At 43.3% G+C, this 23,645-nt stretch overlaps 1 protein-coding gene across 3 annotated transcripts in view; it reads right to left on the reverse strand.

Annotated features, from left to right (window-relative positions):
- Positions 1 to 4,672: 4,672 nt before the first annotated feature.
- strn (striatin, calmodulin binding protein) overlaps positions 4,673 to 23,645 on the reverse strand; it is an 81,203-nt gene continuing 62,230 nt past the window's right edge. For 2 of the 3 annotated variants that reach the window (XM_071388561.1, XM_071388552.1), the window contains exons 5-18: positions 22,906 to 23,076; positions 22,511 to 22,646; positions 20,091 to 20,250; positions 17,274 to 17,384; positions 15,400 to 15,543; positions 14,968 to 15,104; positions 12,031 to 12,206; positions 11,525 to 11,572; positions 11,149 to 11,270; positions 10,633 to 10,800; positions 9,396 to 9,536; positions 8,860 to 8,961; positions 8,595 to 8,681; positions 4,673 to 8,291 (exon numbers count right to left, since the gene is read on the reverse strand). In XM_071388561.1, coding sequence (XP_071244662.1) covers positions 8,122 to 8,291; positions 8,595 to 8,681; positions 8,860 to 8,961; positions 9,396 to 9,536; positions 10,633 to 10,800; positions 11,149 to 11,270; positions 11,525 to 11,572; positions 12,031 to 12,206; positions 14,968 to 15,104; positions 15,400 to 15,543; positions 17,274 to 17,384; positions 20,091 to 20,250; positions 22,511 to 22,646; positions 22,906 to 23,076 — 1,873 coding nt within the window. In that variant the 3' untranslated portion in view covers positions 4,673 to 8,121. The remainder of the gene's footprint in view (positions 8,292 to 8,594; positions 8,682 to 8,859; positions 8,962 to 9,395; positions 9,537 to 10,632; positions 10,801 to 11,148; positions 11,271 to 11,524; positions 11,573 to 12,030; positions 12,207 to 14,967; positions 15,105 to 15,399; positions 15,544 to 17,273; positions 17,385 to 20,090; positions 20,251 to 22,510; positions 22,647 to 22,905; positions 23,077 to 23,645) is intronic. The other variant, XM_071388569.1, reaches the window with a different exon arrangement.

Below are 23,645 nucleotides of genomic sequence, written 5' to 3' on the forward strand. Positions count from 1 at the left end.
ATTACAGTGCTGCAATCACCATAATTACTACAGTATTAGGCTGCAGGTATAAGTCATAGTGGCATCTATAGAGGAAAATAGAGAGAGAAATGTTAACTATCTCAAAATATTCTTTGTTCCCCCACCCACTGTGCTGATTACAAGCAGTATTTTGAACTCTAAATGGATATATCTAACTAGCCACTGTTATAAGTACAGTATAAACATATTACCTTTATGAGGTATAAGAAAGAGCAGTGGAGTCTGATGGGCAGAAAGGTAAACAAAATACTGGGATAGAGGACAGAACGGGCGATTGCTATAGCGGTTGGAGAAAGGAGGACAGGAAAAGAACAGAGTAAGACGGGGCAGAAGAAAGATCGAAAGAGGTAGTGCTAGTTGGCACATGGGCACTACTAATGCTTCCCAAATGGCACCCTATTCCTTACATAACCTTAGTGCACTGCTTTTGACCATGTGCTCTGGTCAAAAGTAAGTGCACTATGTAGTGAATAGGGTGCCTTTGGGAAGCACACTAGGCCACTCATCCATCTCCTAGGCTTAGATTGGGTGTCAACATGTCAAAGCTGTAACTCTGTGTTGTTGTACGTGTTGAACGGCTTTGCTTTATCTTGGCCAGGTCGCAATTGTAAATGAGAACTTGTTCTCAACTAGCCTACCTGGTTAAATAAAGGTGAAATAAAAATAAATTTAAAAAAGCTAACTGAAAATGGACTAAGGTGAGGTGCTGCCATGTAGTCTACAAACCACTCGTCATCTGTACAACACTGCCCCCCTTAGGGCTGTCAAACAGACTTAAAACAGAGCCCTATGGGCCCTGGTCAATAGTAGAGCACTACATAGGGAATAGTGTGCCATTTGGAACACACTCCGGGCCTCCTCCTTCACCATCATGCTTAATGAACATCCTGAGAGAGACATTTTTGACAGATTGAGTGATGGATAATGATGGAGAGAGGGGGAGGAGAGATAATACATGTCAGACTTAACTGCGCTGCATCCCTTTCCCCCTCAACTAGAAGAGAACAAGAGAAATGTCCGACAAGATATTTGATATGGTCATTAGGACATGCGTGCATGCAAACAAAGCAACTCACAGAACTGTGGTCCCGTGTAGCTCAGTTGGTAGAGCATGGCGCTTGCAATGCCAGGGTTGTCGGTTTGAGTCCCACGGGGGACCATTATGAAAAATGTACACACATCCAGTCGCTCTGGATAAGGGCGTGTGCTAAATGAATGAAATGTTAATGTATCTACCAACACTGACAGTGACCCATTTCTTCAATAACACCCTGGTGTTGCCAGCACCATGGTCTAACACACTCAGCCACCTTGCAATGTAAGACCTCATATTTGAATTGACTCATTACTATAGGTAGACATTATTAACTCGGTTCAAATACAGTACAGGTGTGTTTTTCCCAGTGATAGTTTGGACTGAAGGCCAATCTCAACCCCAGGGTTCTTAAAATCTGGCTCCCGAGTGGGACACTTTTGCCAGACACTGCATTTCAGTGTTTCAGGCGTCACTACGGACACCCTGGTTCGAATCCAGGCTGCATCACAACCGGCCGTGATTTGGAGTCCCATAGGGCGGCGCACAATTGGCCCAGCGTCGTCCGGGTTTGGCCAGTGTAGGCCGTCAATGTAAATAAGAATTTGTTCTTAACAGACTTGCCTAGTTAAATAAATAAATAGAAATATAAGGATCTGTGTAGAGCGTATCATCCAAAAAGGGGGTCATTCCAATGTGGGTGAGTTGCCACACATGAATTTAAATGACTTATTTGACAATTAAAAAATAGATATAAAGCTGCTCCAGCCAGAGGAACTATACACATGTAAAAAGATAATGGAAATCAGCCTCAAGGCTTTATCAAGTTTGTGTGCAACAGGATGGCAGGCAGGCAAGGTTGACACTCATTGCAATTTAGAAAAAGAACATGAATAGTATGGTTTGGGTGGGATGGGTTTCCAGGGATTAGACACAATAAGTCTCTTGCAAGAATGCCTTTCAAGATTTGTGTAATCCTCCAAACTTTGTTTACTTTGTGAAACAAAGATGGTTGACTTCCCCGAGAAACCTTTGATTAAATAGCAGCCTTAATCTAAACAAAGAGACTTCCTTCATCTGCATCTATTTAAAAAAAAAAAAAACACACATGAGAATCTCCATCGAAATCGCTTAAAAACACATTGAAAAACAACACATTGAAAAACGACAATCAAAATAAATGTACATAAAATTGTATTGTAGATCTACTTAAAATTCATATAATTCACATTTACTCATTAAAATCCATGAGTGACACCAAGCCGGGAGCCGGGGGAGTTGAATTGTCTTCAAGCTCATCACTTCACAGTACTGTGTTTTTTTTTTGTTGCCTCTCCAGGATATGCAGCCGCATTAAACAGAGAAATGGGAGGGAAAAGACTTGGCTCTGGTAGTGCTTGCCATGCGGTAACAGAGAGAACAGTCTATGACTAAGGTGACTGGAGTCTTTGACAATTGTTTGGGCCTTCCTCTGACACGCCTAGTATATAAGTCCTGGATGGCAGGAAGCTTGGCCCAGAGATGTACTGGGCTGTACGCACTACCCTCTGTAGCGCCTTACGGTCGGATGCCGAGCAGTTGCCATACCAGGCCGTGATGCAACCGATCAGGATGCTCTCAATGGTGCAGCTGTAGAACTTTGAGGATCTGGGGACCCATGCCAAATCTTTTCAGTCTCCTGAGGGGGAAAAGGTGTTGTCGTGCCCTCTTCACAACTTTCTTGGTGTGTTTGAACCATGATAGTTTGTTGGTGATGTGGACACCAAGGAACTTGAAACTCTCGACCTGCTCCACTACAGCCCCGTCGATGTGAACCGGGGCCTGCTCTGCCCTCCTTTTCCTGTAGTCCACAATCATCTCCTTTGTCTTGATCATGTTGAAGGAGAGGTTGTTGTCCTGGAACCACACGGCCAGGTCTCTGACCTCGTCTCTATAGGCTGTCTCATCGTTGTCGGTGATCAGGCCTACCACTGTTGTGTCGTCATTGTATATTGGACAATTTTCCAATCTTTTTGATGAGGAATCTTTCAGTTCATGATTTGAAACATCAGTTAAACACATTGACAACCTCCTTCGTCTTCTCCTTCATCTCTTCTCCCTTCCTCAGGTGGTGTGTGGGGCCGGCGTCTTCTTCTCCCTGCCCTTTGCCAGTTGGTTCTCCTTACTCTCCCCCGTACGGCCCCTGATGGAACGCGTGTTCCATGCCCCGCCTGGTGTGTAGCGCCACCTGCCTCAAATGCCCATGACCTCATCTTCCTATTGGATGGCTCCTGCAGTATGGGCACCGTCCACTTCGCCACCCTACTCAAGTTTGTCGCCAATGTTACGTCGACGTTCGACATCTCCACCATGGACACGTGGCGCTAGTGCAGTACACATATGAGCAGAGGTTGGAGATATCCCTTGGGGAATATGGTGGAAAGGAGGAGCTGTTGGACGCCATTTTGGGGATAAGCTACTGGAGCGGGGGGACTAGCACAGGGGTGGCCATTGCGTTCACCACCCGGGAAGTTTCCAGCCAACCGAACAGGAGTAAGCAGAAGGTCATAGTAGTTCATATGACGACGTCAGGTCCCCTGCTCTGGCCACTCAACAGTTAGGTAAGTAAGGTGGGGAGGGAGGTTTCAAGAGCTGATTGGCGAAAAGGGAACAATGGGGGGTGGAAAAGAATTGTAGCAGGGCAGAGGCCACATTTGCAGACTGAAAATACACCTCTCCTTCATTTTTAAGGTACCATTTGGGTGACTTGAGTGAATGAAAGCAAGGTTTCACTTTCCACATTATTGCTTTCATCCATTTAATCACATCAGAGACTACCTTGATGTAGAAAGGGTTCATTTGAATGTAAGTATTTGAATGGAGCAAGAAACTGATATATGGTGTGTGTGTGTGTGTGTAAACAGGTATAATTGCCTACTCCATTGCTCTTGCTTGGACTTCCCAGGAGCAGCTAGAAGACATAGCCAGTGAGCCAGTCAAGGAGCACTCGTTCTTCATGGAGGACTTTGATGACCTCCATAAGCTGGTGCCCACTATCGTACACAACATCTGTCAAGAGTTCAACTCACAGCCCCAAAACTGAACCCTTAAGTAGAACACACCAAAACGACAGTCAGCTGAGAGTACAACAGAGTGCCTCTGACCAGAATATCAGGTAGCATTTTCTGGTCATTTTCCAACGATTCTACATGTTAAATTGGCAAAGAAAACAGGCACTGCTCCCTATGACCCCACGGCGGAAGTAATTGATGGAACGGCCTACTACTTCGCTCGGCTGACCATCGTTCTGGTGTGTGTGTTCTCTTACACACTGGGAGAAGTACTACATCGTCAACAAATGGTACTTACATACATACCAGCTCTATATGTATTTAAATAATATACATGTTAACATAAAACACGTTTTGAAAAGTCTTATTGTTAGGACTTTTGCATGGTATAAACATTGCTATTGGATTACAATTAATATGTAATATGGGGTACTTAAAGTATTAATCAAATACAAATATTTGTTCCTATAGGTACACTATAGTATATACTTGAATGGAAAATGTGTGAATGTTGAAGCAATGAAAGGCATTATTCTGAAGGTGGGAAACAAATACTACATTACCAGTATGATATACAACATATTCCTTTATTGTTGTTATTGATAAATCTGTCAATCTCCCATCTGAGAAAAAATACAATACATCATGAAAAAAGAATAAACTATAAATGACAATAATTATATGTACTGTATGTACAGTCCAATTAGCATATTTATCAAATTCACATCTTAAAAGAATTCTCTATACAACTGGAGGTTAAAAGGGGAATTACTTTTGATGTACAACAGGCAAACTTGGCTTCGCCCAATGCTTTGTGTTTGTTTTCCCATTGGTTATTAATATGTTCTTTGTTTTGTGTGATCTCTTTTCATACACTTTGTAGTGCTTGTAAGCAACACCCCCTGCTGCTCAGAACGGACAAGTGAATTTTAGACGCATATCTATGAGTCACTATGAGTCACTTAGACTAGAGCATTCTGCTTTTACACTGCCTATAACAACACGATAATTATTTGTTCAAAGCCTAGTTCTTGTCCGACTCCTGGTTCTGGAGGACCACTGTTTGCTTGGTTATTATTATTCCAATTGAGGACCGTATGCAGTCTTGATGGACACACAGCGAACTAACAGGTCTCAAAAACGACAGCTCAATCAAACTGGTTTGGAGAAAACTAGTATTTAAAGTGGTTCTCCACGACCAAAAACACACAACAAAAACACTAGTTTATGGTCAGCCCTCACTATTCTGTCATTCAAATGGACATACAGCCCATTAAAAGACATGAAATGTGAGCCAACCTGGTGAAATATGGTTCTTCCACATTGTGAGCAGCAGGGGGCCATATACCTACTCCTCTTTTGTTCAACTACTCAGTGTTGTGATGAGACTACTGTACGTTTACCACGACAAGCGCACCATACATACGGACTCCATTTCACATCACCATGTTTAGCCACTCAATATACTGTGTTAATAAATATCTTTTTTTTTTTTATATACTTTAAAACTGTACACGTTTTTTGTTCGCTCCCTTACATTGTCTAAAATTACCTGACACCAATGAAAAATTAAAAGGAAAAAATATCTTTGTACAACGCAAGCACACCGAATTCCCCACAGATTTTGATCCATCCTCGTCATTCAACAGTCCTTATTTTAGAGACCAAAGCATTTGGTAGATAGCGAAATCCTAATCTCAGTTTTTCAACTGCAGATGAGACAACTTTGAGAATAAATGACAAAAATCTGTCTTGTTCTGTAGTGCTCACAACCAAAGGCATACAACTTGTGATAAGACCGGCAAATCTCCAACCATTCCACTACAAAAGAAACAAAGTACACAAATCCCAAGGAATAACTCCTAAATGTTCAAGTAAAACAGAAAATATTCTTTAAAAAAATATTTACCTGTATTTAACAAGGATTTACCTTTTTCACCAACCATGTATAGTAAATAAAAAACTAGTAATTGCTCAAAATAATTTGACAAAATTCTATTTTCAAACAGTTATTACCTAAAGCATTTACCCTGCTTTCTGACCAGAGCTGGTCATATCGCCTAAACACAGGAGCGTAGCTTGTGTGCAGTTGAGTACTGAGAGACGTCAGTTCTGCTGTCAAAAATGGGAGCCAAGGGGCTAACTCAGCACAGGGGCAAGCAGGATATCTATGAAGAAACTCTTAGCAGCCATAGCTAACTTAGCATTAGCAAAATAGCTAACTTAGCATTATAAGCTGAAAGAGCCAACTTAATGGTCGCAGGAAACTTTACATGTGCAGGCTCTCTGTGAAGCATCTTGTCGTTGTAAGACAATACTTGGTTGATTCTTTTGGCTTAAATGACACGGAGGCATAAATAAATACACAGCTCAAATAAAAAAACAAATCAAATGAATAAATTGTTTCACTGCAAACCATTTTTTAGTGCAGTTTGTCTGGTTGCTGAACTATAAATACACGATAAAGCAGCATGTATTCAAATTAGGTCAAACCACAACATTGATCAATCAATTCCGTTAAATTGTGAAACAAAGTTTGAGTAATTAATCTACCGCTAGCAAAGTGTCACAGGACAGATCTTGTTAAGAGTTAACCCTTCTACTTATGTTGGTACAGTATATTACAATGTTGTTGTCCTATTTATGTGAAGAATGGAACATCCAAACAACAAAAGAGGCACTCCTTGTACCTAGGCGAGCTGAAGCTGGAGCATAAAAGCATTTACAATTTAATTGGAAACTAAATGAAGTTGAAGAAAGGATGTGGCCTGGGTAAGTCAGTGTTTTGGCTGTGTACAGGCAATTTGGATTTGAACACTGATTCAACACCGAAGCAAAGCAAGCTGGAATACAAGGATGGCTTGCTCACTTAGGTGACAGATTCATATGGGCTAATATGTAGGAATTTAGTTAGAAAAGTTTCATCACACAATTCAATTATTTTCATGGGGTTGGCTTTTCAAGAAGATACAAAGCAAGAGTATGGACAATAGGCACCACTTAAAAGCTACATTTTTACTTGTTTTAGAGATGAATTAATGGAGTCATGTCCAATTCTTTGTGATCACATACAAAACCACATTGACATATACAAAAGGCTATAATAAATCACACATCAAGGAAATGCAGGCTCATGGCCTTTACTTCAACTTCAAACTGACTTTCAGGTTTCTTTAAACTTATTTACCATTTTTCTTATTCAGGGGCACTCGAGTTCTGCACGCTACTGTATATTTCAGTGGATTGGAGGGCATTGTGGATCTCAACTCACTCGTTCAATAATTTAAACAGTACTGTGACTATTGACCACTAGCCGTATATATGCTGTGTACATCTGATGCAAATATAATTATTTTCAAACTCAGTTTTATGGATCAAATGGAATAGACAATGTCCAGTACTATGTTGGACAATAAATTATAACTTGTTGTTGAACACCCTGCCCACTCCTACTTTGCACACAAACTGTAAAATAACGTTGTCTGCAAGACTGACGAAAAAGGCACATTTTCATGAAATCTTTGAAAACGATGACATTGAAGACACAGGCAGTCTTAGGGGTGGCCGAGGGGGGGGGGGGGGGCAGAATACGAGTATTGTGTTTCTGTTAGTTAGGAAACGAACGCAATGTTTCTAAACGAGAGTACAGGTCTTGAGAATTTCCTGGATATCCGCTTGGTCTTTGTGATGTTTGACCACATCTCCTTCTGGTTTGGCTGTAGCACCCAGGCCCGCCCGGGTGGAAAGATGGTAGAGCAGCCCTCTTTCTCTCAAAACTCTCTCACGTTCACCCCTTTCAGCCTTCAAACCATCAGATGTCTAACCATCCCTCTCGACTGCCACTGGTCAAGACTCAGACACCAGTGGCTAGTTACCCATCCACCTCACTACATTTCCTTCCACACTGCCTTTGAGTTGGGCTCCAACTCCCATCTCTCCCTTCAGTTACAACACAACTCGTCCCCTTTTTGATGGTCCTTCGAGCCGGACGCAGCTGTTAGCCATTGGGATTTGCGGTCATACGAAGACCTTGGCGAGCGCGTCGGCCCCGGCGCTGCCGATGTAGCACTTGGTGGGGTGGAACGCCACGTCGTGGATGGCCTCGTCCGACTTCTTGCGGTGCGCTGTGAATTCCTGGATGCACGTCTTGCTCTCCATGTTCCACAGGCGGATGGAGCAGTCGTGGCCTAACAGGGCGGAGGATGGTGAGAACAAAAATATAAAGAAACAGGAACAAAAATATAAAGAAATAGGGAGGTAGAGTGAGAGAGGAAGAAAGAGAGCTAGAGGGAGACGTTACAATTCTAAAACTGCCTTTTAGTAAAAGTTACCACAAGAAAGATCGAAGGGGGCTTCCGTTTCTGTGCTCAGATATTTGCCACACTGTCAGTTTGTATCTCCAGTTATGCAAGGAACAATACTGCTGTAATTACATGAAACGCTAACCAACATAAACACTAGTACTTCCCTGTTTCCAGATAAATACTTACTGCCAGACATCAGGTACAAGCCGTTGGGATCCACAGCTAAACTGGTGACTGCGTCCAGGTGGGCTACCATGGAGTGAATACATTTCCCTGTAATATGAACCCGGGATGAGTACAAAAATCACTGTCCTCAATGTTGTATTTATACCAACTGTTATAAGTACACGTTATAGTGTGACAAAATGTGTTTGTCTTACTATGTATCCATTTTATTTACATTTTAATTCCAGCTGGAATGTCGGTTCAAAATGACCGCTGTCTAGCTCACCCGTGTTGTTGTCGAAGAACTGGATGTGTCGGTCCTCCTGGGCCGTGATGGTGATGGGCAGAGTGGGGTGACTCAGCACCTTGTTGATCTTGCACGGGGCTTCTGTGTGTGACAAGACATGGAACTCAATTGAACATTGCCCTTTAGTCATTTGTCAGAACAACAGGATAAATGGGAGTTATAACTCGAGACAAAATGATTCAAAAGTAGGGAGTTGAAAGGAAAAGCCACAGAGCTATAACATAATTGGTGGGCACTAGGGTTATATTGCAGACTGTACTAATATACCAGCTGCTATACCCTATTGCTAATAAAACAAAGAAATAAGCTAGGGAAACTTTCTGAAGAGAGTACACCAACAAAATAAAAGTATGACTTTTAATGCACAATCAAACATTTATGTTGTGACAAGAGGGGTAAAAGGGCGTTGACAGGGAGAGCGCAAGAATAGGCAGTGAGCGCATAGTGCACTCAATTACTCTCTTTTGAGTTACAAATCTATACAGTCACTGTGTAGAAATGGCAGCGGAGCTTACCGGGCTCTCCGGTCTGGTCCAGCTTGAGGATCAGCTGCCGCGTCTCCATGTTGAAGAGTCCGATCTCCCCCGTGCTGAACGACGTCACCATGTGGGCCGGCTCACTGCACACCAGGTCCACTGACGTGGGGACGCCCAGCTCTGAAACCGACAGAGTTGGAAAGATTATGAGCTAATCTTAGAGCAGGAGTTCTGTTGAAAGGGGCAGGATTTGAGTGTGGTGACCATAGAAATAGAATGCCATTCTATACATCTATTTCTATGGTGGTGACCTGGTCCTAGGTCAGGCCTTTTTTTATGGGGCTGATAGTGTCCCAAATTGAGCTAATTCTAGATCAGTTTCGCTCTGAATCAGACAGAGGTTAGGCTTTGGCTGTGGGGACCTGGCTGGTCCTAGGTCAGACCTCTTTTTGGAGCACGTAGTGTTCTGAATTGACTCAGAGGTTCCCAAACTTTTTTGACCCGCGACCCCACCATGTAAAAAAAGTTGTGTAATCAACGGCCAATGTTTACTTTTTTAAAATTGGGACTATGACAGTCTATTACAAATCAGTCATAGTATTTTTGACAGTTTTTCAATCTGAAGACAGTATGGTTTGAAGTGACTGAAATGCACCAGAAAGGCATTGGGAAGTTCAGAAGATCAGCAGGCAATAATATTGTATGGCTTTCTGTGTAGAAAAGAACATCATCATTGATGATGTTATTTTCCCCCCCAGTCTGATTTAGTGCCTGGTCTTGTCAATTCTGTTCTAATGGCTTGTGGGCATAGTAGCATAAACCATTCAAAAGATGTACACATTTGTAGGAAGAAAACAGAAACCCCTCTGATTCTTACAACCGCATCTATCGGCTACCTTCTATGAACCAAGCGTCAATTTTCTCTCCCGACCCCATTCCCCCCCCCCCCCATCAGGCGACCCTACATGGTGTTGCGACCCCTAGTTTGGGAAACCCCGGAGTAACTCTTTATGGAGCGGATTCTAGGTCATTGTATAGTGTGAAATTACGAATATTTTATAAGCTGATCCCAGAGCAGTGGTTATGTGGAGAAGTCTGTGTAAGAGGGTCAATTAGGTGCTTTGTAAGCTGATTCTAGAGCAGGCGTTGTGGAACATTAGGTGAAAATGTGTGAGGCATCTGTTTTATGAACTGATCCTAGGGCAGTGTTTGTATGGGGCAGACAAAGTAAGTCTATTGGGGGGATCATTTCGTCGATCTGAGTTCAGCAATTCACCTCCTTTCTCGTTGAAGACGGCGAGTGCGGGGGAGGTGTTGGCAGCGTTCCACAGGCGCACAGTGCCGTCCCCGGAGCAGGAGAGCAGGCGCTGGTGGGCCGAGCTGTAGACCACTCCCCACACTGAGTCAGTGTGACCAAGCAGCGCCCCCCGCAGCACTGAGGGCTCTATGGCAGGAAAGAGAGAGGGAGAGTTAGGAGGGAGAGGGAAAGAGAGATGAGGGAAAGATACAGAATTAATAGGTGGGGAGAGTTAAAAGGAGGGAGGGGAAAAGGAGAGAGGGAATGATAGAGAACGAAAGATCATGTGGAGACAGGGGGGGAAAAAAGAGAAGAGTGAAAGAGGAGGATGAAAGGAGTGTCAGGTGGAAAGTTAGAGAGCGATGTAGGGAAAGGGAAAACAGAGGTAGAGAGAGAAAGAAAGAGTCAAGAGATCAGTAAAGAGATGAAGAGAATATGAAACAAGAGAAATGTGCTAATAATCAGAGGTGTAGCTAAGGCATCTTGGGGGCGTACCATATGAGTCATAGGGGTCGATATTGGGGTTGGGGGTGTTCCAACTCTGAATGGTTCCATCCACCCCCCCACTGAAGCACTGCTCCCCTGTAGAGCTCATGGTCACACACAACACCGCACCCCTACAGAAGACAGGAAAACTCATCTCATTATTAACTTCAACTTGTTTTGGGGAAGACAAAACACAACACCGCTACAGGAGAAAGTGGCAATACCTGTCATTATAAAAAACATTTTTTTTTTAATTTTTTTAAAAACTTATGCAAAGATACAAAGTTAATTTTCTTGAACAAATGATTCATGTATACAAGAGTATCGGTCCAGCTGTCCATTTATAAAAAGGTTGGGTTATTAGTGGATAAGGAAGGTTACTCACCGATGGGCCCTGAATGTATAGATGGGCTCCACATCTAGGGCAGCACACCTAGGAAGACAGACAGGGGATATAACTACCTTTGATGTACATATTCAACGAACATACGCTAAGTAGAACAAAATGGCCCATTACAGCCATCAGAAATGCATAAGCAGAAAAAGGCATGCTTTAGCTATCGATTGTCTTTTCGCAATAGTGCTCTTAACAATTCCAAATGACTCTTACCCCATTGAAAGTGACCAAGTTACCCACTTTCACTACTTAGGTACCTGCTTAAAAGCATCATTCTCTTTGACTGACAGCTGGGTCGTATTCATTAGTGCACACCGAGAGTTTCTTTACTACTGTGTATCGCTCTTATCTTGGTCAGGTCGTTATTGTTAAAGAGAATGTGTTCTCGATTACTTACCTGGTTAAATAAAGGCAAACATTTGAATTGTTTTGGGTCTAGTAAATACAACCCAGGTGTTTGACTGACAACAGGGTAGGCCTATGTGAGCTCTTACTTCTTGGCGGGGGCGGTCTTCTGGAGGTTCCACAGTTTGAGGGTGTGGTCCTCGGAGGCAGTGACCAGGACGGGCTCCACGGGGTGGAAGGCCAGGCCCCGGATGGAGTCAAAGTGGCTCCGCAGCGTGAACTTGGGGCTCCATGTCTTCCGCAGCGCATCCTGACTGTTGGTCACCTGAGTTAAAATGACAAAGAGTTTTGATGTCAATTGGAGATATGCAACAAAATGCAAGTTATGCCCACAGATGTCCCCCTTCTGACCACCTCCTCCCTTTGCTCAAGCCATGTGGTTCCCTCTTGATTGTCTCTCCATCTGTTTGAGGCTCCAACTCCAGCTGAAAATCGCAGTCCAGACCTACTGTCTTACAGCTGTTATTTGCTTGTTTTTGTTTAGCTTTCTCAAGCAAGCACTTATTATTAGGATTCAAGCCTAAGTGCTGTACAATAATGTTTCAGAAGGTATAGCAAGCTAGGAGTCACTAGTTTTGACTTATTTCAATTTACAAAAACTAACTTACGTGGTCACGCCAGACTTAAAAAAAAAAAGGGTTGTTCCTGTTTGCAATGCAAGTTCAGTGGCGCTATGCTCTTCACCGAGTCTGCTAAATATGTCTGCAATGTGCCTCTTGGGCTTGACCCCGGTAGACCCCAGTCACTGCATATCCTTTTAATTTCCTGCTTGTTAGAGCTGCAACATCTTTGTATGAAAGTTACCACACAAATGTTAATGTTATCTAACGCACACAAATCCATTCCTATTTTGAGATGAGTGTCCATCATATAAATATAATTCTAACACTAAGGTGTCCTCCCACACTGGGTCCAACTGAGCAATATGACACTACCACAACCTCAATTTGCATGCTAGCTCTCCACAGCAATACAACCGCAGTTCACTTCACATTCAATTGATCTGGAGTGTGTATGTGCACGTATGTGCCTGTGTCTCTGTGTGTGCGAGTGCCTCTGTGTGTGTGTGTGTGTCAATAAAAGCGAAAGTCAAAGCCCATGCTAATCAGACTAGCCTGTTTAAATATTGACATTTTGAAAGCTTTGAAAAATAGGTTGGACCTTTAGATATATACAGTGCATTCAGAAAGTATTCAGACCCCATAACTTTTTCCACAAAAATATATAAAATATCACATTCACATAAGTATTCAGACCCTTTACTCAGTACTTTGTTACAGCATCTTTGGCAGCGATTACATCCTCGAGTCTTCTTGGGTACGACGCTACAAGCTTGGCACATCTGTATTTTCTGCAGATCCTCTCAAGCTCTGTCAGGTTGGATGGGGAGCGTCGCTGCACAGCTATTTTCAGGTCTCTCCAGAGATGTTCAATCAGGTTCAAGTCCGGGCTCTGGCTTGGCCACTCAAGGACATTGAGACTCGTCTCGAAGCCACTCGTGTGTTGTCTTGGCTGCGTGCTTAGGCTCGGTGTCCTGTTGGAAGGTGAACCTGAGCGCTCTGGAATAGGTTATCAAGGATCTCTCTGTACTTTCCCTCGATGTTGACTAGTCTCCCAGTCCCTGCTGCATGATGCAAAAACGTCTAAAAACCTGTTTTCGCTTTGTCATTATGGGGTATTGTGTGTAGATTGGGACATTTTTTTTATTTAATCCATTTTAGAGTCTGAATACTTTGAGGGCACTGTATATGCCTTTCGACTTAGTGTTCTAGTTTAGAAGCTCAAAGTCTCTAAATCTAGCCAATCAATTGATATTTTTCTACATGGAAATGTAAAGCAGTAGATATTTGCTGCCCCGAGGGACCTAAGTGCTGAAAGAGTTGTCCATGGGGCTCCACAGGCTTTAGGGCTTTAGGTCATGTAGATAAATAGCTAATTTACCTGGGTGCGAACACACCATATTTATATATACAGCAGAAAATGTAATTTGTGAATGCTGCTGCCCGCTGTTTGGTGGTGGTGCCCTTTGATCTGATTAGCTGAATGTTGTACTGTCTGTCAAAAGATTGCCATGTCCGTGTCGCCTGTTTTCCTTCATTTTTAATGATTGCTGTGGTCATGACAACCTCTCCCTCAACGTGATCAAGATAAAGGAGATGATTGTGGACTCCAGGAAAAGGAGGACCAAGCACGCCCCCATTCTCATCAACGGGGCTGTAGTGGAGCAGATTGAGAGCTTCAAGTTCTTGGGGGCGACATCACCAACAAACAAACATGGTCCAGACACACCAAGACAGTCGTGAAGAGGGAACGACAAAACCTATTCCCACACAAGAGACTGAAAATATTTGGCATGGGTCCTCAAATGCTCAAAAGGTTCAAGAGGCTTCTAAACAGCTTCTATCCCCAAGCCATAAGACTCCTGAACATCTAATCAAATGGCTACCCAGACTATTTGCATTGCCCCCCCCCCCAACCCCACTTTTACTCTGCTGCTATTCTCTGTTTATTATCTATGCATAGTCACTTTAATAACTCTACCTACATGTACATATTACCTGAATTATCTCGACTAACCAGCGCCCCTGCACATTGACTCTGTACCAGTAACCTCCTGTATATAGCATCGCTATTGTTATTTTACTGCTGCTCTTTAATTATTTGTTACTTTTTCCCCTAGGTATTTTCTTAACTGCATTGTTGGCTTGTAAGTAAGCATTTCACTGTAAGGTCTACCTGTTGTACTTGGCGCATGTGACAAATACAATTTGATATGTAAATAAAATTTCCTTTGGGGCAATAAAGTGTGTCATTTATGTCATAATAAAGGTTTTCATTCATTTATTCATTCACTGCTAGCTGCCTTGCCATTGCATCTGGCAGTGGTTGGTGCCCCAGTGTAAGGAAGGACTGACGCCACTCAAATTGTAGACCAGGCTGTCGGCCTTGTTGGCCACGCCCCCCTTACTCCCCCTCACCCCCTCTTCCTTCCTTATCCTCCCTTCCCTGCAGATGTAGGTACTCACGTCGTAGGCCAGGCTGTCTGCCTCATTGGCCACAGTGAGGCCCGCCAGCTCGCCCAGGCCGAGCTCGCTCTCTGCCGCCTCGTCCGGCCCCATGATGAACGACTTCCCTGACGTGGGCGGAAACGTCATGGCCTCCACTGGGATGGATGGACGGACAGTGAGATAGATGGACAGACCAGACAAAATAGGCAGATGGACAGACCAGGCAGAGGGACAGAGCCAGACAAACAAATTAGACAGGCAGATACCAGAAAAGTAGGTAAAAATTGACGGACAAACAGAAGTCAAAACACTAAATGACAGTTACTGGTATTTGGCCTATTAGATGGTGTCAATTTGTAAATTAAATTATTTACAGTCAATTGTGTATATTTGAAAATTGTGCACTCTGTAAATTCAAACCCTTTGGGGACAATTAAGCTCTCGTCTTACCTTCCTCGGGGTGGCCTACTTCGTGCTCGTTGAGCCTGGGGACGCTGGGCCGGGAGGGCGGTGTCACGGGGGGCTGCATGGAGGGGAGGTCCTCGGCATCTCGCAGGTTGGCCAGCATATCCTGCAGTTTGGACCGGTTAGGCCCTGGGAGGAGGAAGATAAGAAGAGGATCATGGAGGAGAAGGAGGAGACAAAGAAGGAAAGGAGAGGGAGGAAGAAGGAGGAAGAGGAGAAGTAGCAGTATACAGAGAGGATCAGGAAGGAGAAGAGTCAAAGAAAGAAAGGAGAGGGATAAGGAAGACGAGGAGAGGAGAATGGAAGGTCATCATCTTAGAGTAGAAGGGCACGCAATCCTCATCTTAAATACCGTAGGGCAGGGGTCACCGGCTCTTTGGAGTTACTGGGTGCGTAGAGTTTTGTACCAGCCCAGCACTACTAATCAGTTTCAAATAATCCACATTTTTCAGTCTGAACCATTAGTTGAATCAGGTGCATTAGTGCTGGTCTGGAACAAAAGACTGCACTCCAAGTAGCTGGGAGTTGGAGACCCCTGCTGGAAGGCTGATTGAACACAATCAAAAAGTGATGCAGAGAATGGACAAGATAACAGGGCCCGTATTCATAACGCATCACAAAGTAACAGTGCTGATTAAGGATCAGTTCAGCCTTTTAGATAATAATTGATATGATTTTATGGACAGGGGGAACCTGATCCTAGCTCAGCACTGCTACTCAGGGGCGGCAGATAGCCTAGTGGTTAGAGCGTTGGGCCAGTAACTGAAATGTTGCTAGATCGAATCCCTGAGCTGACAAGGTAAAAATCTGTTGTTCTGCCCCTGAACAAGGCAGTTAATCTACTGTTCCTAGGCCGTCATTGAAAATAACAATTTGTTCTTAACTGACTTGCCTAGTTAAATAAAGGGACTTTTTTTTATTTTTTTATTTTTTATTTAAATACTCAGAAACTTTATAAGACTGAAGACACAAATAAGCAGATTGAAGAGCGGGTCTATGGCTGATGCTTGGCACTCATAGAACAACGAAAGCAACTTAAGTTTGGGAGGAAAGGAGAGCGTTAAGTCACTGACACCGGCATACTTTCAGGGAAAATAAGAAGTTGGAATGGTTGAAAAATACAGAGACAGAAAAAAGGAACCAGCACACATACAAAGACACAGGTGCAGCTGATAACCTATGGCATAATAAAGACAGGTACAAACACGACGAAGCGGGATGGAATGTCTCAAGTGTAGGATGGTGCAACCATAGACATAGAATTACTAGAAGGGGCACGCCCATTCAAGACAATGAGGCCATAATGGGTAAGCCATTTCACTCATACTGAGTGTACCCGCGAGGGTGCAGTCAAATTGCTGTGGTCTGACGGGCTATGCCCTTTTTTAGTAACTATATTTCTATGGGTGCAACTTAAAACAGCAATGAGTAATGTTGATACAGCGAGAGGGTTAGGAATGCAGCACAGTGCACTTTTCTTATAGTGAATGTGGTTATAGTGATCGATCACTTACAAGAGTGATCAAATTGTCCTGCGCGGGTCTGAGCACTGTGAGGAGAGGCAGTGTATTGCAATCCCATTAACATGTACGCGCGGAGCCACACACAGAAGCAGACAAACATGGAGAAGGTGGTGCCAGATGGCCGAAAAGGAGCGCCAAAACGAAGCAATGGGAGGAATAGTGTCTCTAACATGCTTAACGTGTCTGTTAAATATAATTTTTGCATGATATAGTTGACCTCACCCGAGAGAGAAAGAGAGAGAAGAGAGAGAGAAGCTCTTATCGCCAGGACAAGGAGAAAGAAAGAGATAGAAAGCAATGGTGAGAAAGAAAGAAGGGGAGGCCTGACAGACTTACTCTTCACCCCCTTTTTGCCCTTGCGCTCCTTCCTGTACTGCTCCTTGAGTTGGGCTATGAGGCCCTGGTCCACGTCCCAGGCCTCGGGCATGGGGCACTGCTCTTCCTTCTCTACACCCGAAGGAAGGGGTTGGGGGAAGGGGGCAGAAACCGAGAAGCCGGTCAGTGTCCAGAACTTTCTATTGAACCAGACCAAACAAAACTCAAATCCAAAGTGTTATGAAATTAAAAGGTGGTTCAAGTGAAGATGGCCTCTTTAATCCTAATATATATATATAACCTGTAAAATGTATTGCAGAGACACTTGCCTACAACCCCCCCCCCACCATGTGTATTACCCCTATTGGAGCAGTGGTTAGCGAGTTTGCCTACGGGCAGGAAGATCTGGGTTTGAGAACGGCAATGTATAGTATGTTGCATTATTGCCATTTGCTGCAGTATGTAAAAAAGTGTGTGATGGAAATTCTTCCTGTAATACTCCCCCCCCCCCCCCACCACCGAGAGCCCCAAGTTTATGTTTTCTACAGGCCTTCGGGCCTCTCTCAAAGCAAATATAGGGGGGGGGGGGTGGTGATGTCAACACATTGGGGTCAGTCAGGAAGAGAATCGGTAAAATTCTCCTCATATGACAACAAACAGGGATGGAACAGGAGAATAGAATCATGCCTGAGGGTTACCGTCTCTGCGCCACTCGATATGGAAACACAAAACACAAAACTGCCATTAAACAAAGGATTTGGGGGGGGGGAGAGTTGTAAAAAGCCAGATTGGCTTCCGACAAAAAAAATACAGCTGACATCAAATGTTGAATTTGATGGCCGGCAGCAATCCTGACATTTTTTGCGTTAATGTATTCAAAAATATTCATGTCAAAGAAAGCTGTGTCCAGCCAAATAAAGTGACAACAAAGCATATGGTGAACAGCCGTCATGCCATGCCTCACTAAGTCTCTGCAAGGCTTTGTCCATTGTGCCGCAACGTCAATAACAGCATAACATGCTAATGTTAAGACAATGCAAATAACATTCAACACCCCCCCCCCCCCCAAAAATGCAATGCCATTCAACAGTAGTCCATCATGTTTTGAAATGTTCTATATGTCAAAAGTAGCAACCATATAGGTTTTATAGTGTGAGCTGGCTAAAGAACTAAAAACACAACAAATAATGTATTTCAACAAAAAAATTCAAATTATGTGGGGGAGTTATCTTTATCTATACCTATAAGCATATCACTATTCCTAAGTTCAAATGCAGGCATAATCATACATGGTCCATAGGGCTCAGATCAAAAATAGTGCACCATATAGGGAATAGGGTGCCATTAGGACATACCCTCGTGTTCTTTTGCACCCCAGTATCTCTACTTACACATCTTCATATCTATCACTCCAGTATTAACGCTAAACTGTAATTATTTTCACCTCTATGGCCTATTTATTGCCTTCCTCCCTACTCCTCTACATTTGCACCCACTGTACATAGATCTTCCTAATTTTCTTTTCTGATGTGTTATTGACTGTCCGTTTGTTTATGTGCAACTCGGTGTTGTTGTTTTTGTCGCACTGCTTGGCTTTATCTTGGCCAGGTCGCAGTTGTAAATGAGAACTTGTTCTCAACTGGCCTACCTGGTTAAATAAAGATGAAAAAAAAAAGATATCCTTGGTCTGTAGTGGCAGTGTGTGGGATCAAGCGGAGGAGATGAACACTTGAGAGCACAGAGCTGCTGATGACAACTCTGTTTCATAACTGATCAGCGAAGCGCCTCGCTGCCGCTGGACCTTTAATACCATCCATCCATCTAGCCGTCCTTTGCTGTGTGTTCAGCTCATGGCTTCTTCAATTATGGTTAACATAGAGAAATGCAAACAACTCAGTTTTGCATGCAAGCTGACCTAATTATCCCAATAACACAAGAATAGTCTTTTTTTAATTGTCACCGTTATTTATATGAACTACTATTGAATTATAATATTTATAAAATTAACTGGATTGTCAACATCTAGTCAGTGGGTCAATGCATCATAGACAATTGGTCATTTGTTGTGGCTGTGTTCTAATGTCTACACTAGCATATTACTTAGTATTTACTATGAACATAGGCGATCTTCCAATATGCATACTATGCCTTCAACTGGATCCCTCTGGCTTCCTGTCACACAACCAGCGACGCCACATCATCTGCTCCTCTTTGGCAGTGCAACTCAACTGACTGCTGCCTGACCTGTGACACGCTGACTCACTGATTGCGTGGGAATGACCTTTGTCACTGAGTGGAGATAAACACAAGGCATTGCTAGGTGACGGGAGTGAAGGGGGTTCTCTGTTAGCTGAAGGGGATAAAGGAGCCACAGTAGCCAGGTGGCCAGCTGTGTCTGTGTGAAAGACTAGGTCATAGAATACAGGGTTCTGTGTGAGTGGGCGATTGAGGGAAGGGTAGGTCCCCTCAGTGGGGACTGTTCTGTGGAGCTAGAGCAGGAAACCTAGTTACGCTCAATGTTCTCTTGACCCAACTGTCCCTGCTATGGCCCTCTCGTCCTCCCTTTGGTCTACTGTCCTCTTTCTATGGCCCTCCTTTCCCTTTTATGCTCTAGTGTCCTGAGAATACATGCCTGTCCCCACTTACTTGCCACTATAGTCCTACTATGGCCACTATAGTCCACTGTTCCAATTATGATCCGCGGTCAACATTTCCCCTTCACTGTTGACTGTGCCTACTAGTCGACCCACTGCCCCCAATAAGTTACTTTGGCCCACATGTAAACTTTACCATTCTAGTTTGAGTGTTCAACCAACCAACCAACCAAGCCCCCCTCACCCCAGTCTCCTCTGTCTTCGGCACTCCGGACATCGGGCGAGCCGTCCATCTCATCTGGGCTGGCCAGGAAGTCAAAGCCCTTCAGGGCCTCCTCCGTGTCCTGGTCGTCACTCATGTCCGAGGATGAGGAGGGGGACGAAGACGTCTTCTTCCTCACCATCTGTGGAAGGGTTGAAGAGACGGAGAGGGGGTCTGAGTGACTGAATGACTTGAGTGAAAGTGTAGGTCTGAATGAGTAGGGTGTCCAATCAAAAACGGGGAAAGGACAAAAAACTATATATACAGTTGAAGTCGGAAGTTTACATACACCTTAGCCAAATACATTTAAACTCAGTTTCACAATTCCTGACATTTAATCCTAGTAAAAATTCCCTGTCTTAGGTCAGTTAGGATCACCACTTTATTTTAAGAACGTGAAATGTCAGAATAATAGTAGAGAATGATTTATTTCAGCTTTTATTTCTTTCATCACATTCCCAGTGAGTCAGAAGTTTACATACACTCAATTAGTATTTGGTAGCATTGCCTTTAAATGGTTTAATTTGGGTGAAATGTTTTGGGTAGCCTTCCACAAACTTCCCACAATAAGTTGGGTGAATTTTGGCCCACTCCTTCTGACAGAGCTGGTGTAACTGAGTCAGGTTTGCAGGCCTCCTTGCTTGGGCACGCTTTTTCAGATCTGCCCACAAATTTTCTATAGGATTGAGGTCAGGGCTTTGTGATGGCCACTCCAATACCTTGACTTTGTTGTCCTTAAACCATTTTGCAACAGCTTTGGAAGTATGCTTGTCCATTTAGAAGACCCATTTGCGACCAAGCTTTAACTTCCTGACTGATTTTTTGAGATGTTGCTTCAATATAGCCACAATTTTCCACCCTCATGATGCCATCTATTTTGTGAAGTGCACCAGTCCCTCCTGCAGCAAAGCTCCCCCACAACATGATGCTGCCACCCCCATGCTTCCCGGTTGGGATGGTGTTCTTCGGCTTGCAAGCCTCCCCCTTTTTCCTCCAAACATCACGATGGTCATTATGGCCAAACAGTTCTATTTTTGTTTCATCAGACCAGAGGACATTTCTCCAAAAAGTATGATGTCCCCATGTGCAGTTGCAAACCGTTTTGGAGCAGTGGCTTCTTCCTTGCTGAGCGGGCTTTCCGGTTATGACGATATAGGAGTCGTTTTACTGTGGATATAGATACTTTTGTACCCGTTTCCTCCAGCATCTTCACAAGGTCCTTTGCTGTTGTTCTGGGATTGATTTGCCCTTTTCGCACCAAAGTACGTTCATGTCCAGGAGACAGAACGCATCTCCTTCCTGAGCGGTATGGCGGCTGCATGGTCCCATGGTGTTTATACTTGCATACTATTGTTTGTGCAGATGAACATGGTACCTTCAGGCGTTTGGAAATTTCTCCCAAGGATGAACCAGACTTGTGGAGGTCTACAATTTTTTTCCCAGAGGTCTTGGCTGATTTCTTTTGATTTTCTCATGATGTCAAACAAAGATGCACTGAGTTTGAAGGTAGGCCTTGAAATACATCCACAGGTACACTTCCAGTTGACTCAAATGATGTCAATTAGCCTATCAGAAGCTTCTAAAGCCATGAAAAATTACTAGTAGATGTCCTAACCGACTTACCAAAACTATAGTTTGTTAACAAGAAATTTGTGGAGTGGTTGAAAAACGAGTTTTAATGACTCCAACCTAAGTGTATGTAAACTTCCGACTTCAACTGTAAGTAAGATGTATATCCATTTTGAGACATGACATGTAGTATTTTCATATTGTAGTATACGCTTTCGTATTAATTTGAAATTCGTGTTCCTGTTTAAAGATTTCTCACAAAAACAAGCTTCTCTGAAATGTCAATGGAGCTTATACCAAGCTTTTAATTTTAAAATACTTTTACATTTAATTCAGCTTGTGTCATGCTAACTTCGCTTTTTGTGACACACAGAAACAACTTGGGAGACAACGACCACAAAATGTAAAATCCTCAAAAGTTAAGAGAAACCTGCACCACTATGTCAACACTGATTGGTGCTTATTATCGGATGTATTCGCATACGAATTCTAACTTTTTGAATATAATGTTAATATGTTAGAGAAAGACACCACTGATTCAGAACATGAATATTCATATTTGTCTTGGTAAAATGTATTTTGTAACATAAGTGAAATTGTATCACTTAATTTTATCACCACCCTAGAATGAAGTACGAGGAATGAGCCAACATGGCTTGTGACTGCTACTGGTTCTATTTGACTGTTATTGCTGCCTGTCGCTAATTCAATAGGGTTCCGGCTGTTACTCTATTGTTGTAGCCATTGCTAATGGCTAATTAGAATTGCCCCATGAAGAAGCCAAAGTCACATCATGAATGTGTGTGTGTGTGTGTGTGTGTGTCCTTGCTTACAGTGGCCAAGTTCATAATAGTCTTGTCCCTCCCTTCGCTGTCTTCGTCGTCCTCCTCGTCGCTAAACTCGGCGGCGGCACTTTCTATGAATTTGAAGGCCTCAAGGACAGTGGCCGAGTCAGACATGTCAGGTTTACTGATGGAGAGAACAGAGAGAAAGCGAGACAGATGTTAGTGAGAACACAAAAACAATGCAGGACTTCTACACTTGCAATTTCTCACTGGATTTCCTTGATGAATGCTAGTTATCCATTAGTGATAGCATTAGCAATGGCTACGACAATAGCATTTGCAATAGCTACAACAATAGCATTAGTGATGGCAATAAATTTAGCACCAACTACAACAACAGCATTTAGCAATAACAACAGCAATAGTCATTAGCAGTTGCTCACCTGATCATGCCGCTGTCCTTCAGCAAAGATGGCTCAGTGCCGTTCACCATGGGTTCCGGTTTCCTGTCCGACGGCCTTTCTCCGGAGTCTCCAGCCAGGCCCAGCAGCGCTCTGACCCTCTGGGACTTCACATCCAAGATGGTGTCCGTGTAGCCCACCTCCTGAAGGTACCTGGAGGAGTGGAGAAAGTAAGGCCCGACTGAATGTTACGGGAGAGATTGGCTAATAATTTGGAGATTTTGTGCGTAGAGGGAGAAGTGTCTTTAAGCATTGATCTAGGACCAGCTCTAAATCCTAGGTGCAACTTCCATCTACTCTAGTTTTCACATAACATTGCAGAAGCGACATGACTATATTAGTCATATTTTTACGACTGATTATGATATTTGGTGTGTCACGCTAATCACTGTAAATTAGGTTTCAAAACAGACGATTAGAGTCAAGATTAAAGGGATAAAATTACACTTGAAAGTGTTTCTAAAACTATTTTCATTCATATTTAAGTAGAGTTATTTGGAGTTAACTGTATTTAAAGTGGAGTTCCTGGTGTGTTAGTCGGACAGGATAGAGCAGGACATTGACCATTTCAGGAGCAAGATGTACTGGATTAGACAACAAAGACAAAATCCTGGAGAAAAAAAAGGTTTGTTAAAGGCAAACAAGCCATAACTCATCAATATGGCCTACTTTATAGGATACAGTTTCTGAAGAAAACAAACATGTTCCTTTATATACCATAG

This window comes from Salvelinus alpinus, chromosome 2 (genome assembly GCF_045679555.1).
Source record: "Salvelinus alpinus chromosome 2, SLU_Salpinus.1, whole genome shotgun sequence".
Classification (NCBI taxonomy): domain Eukaryota; kingdom Metazoa; phylum Chordata; class Actinopteri; order Salmoniformes; family Salmonidae; genus Salvelinus; species Salvelinus alpinus.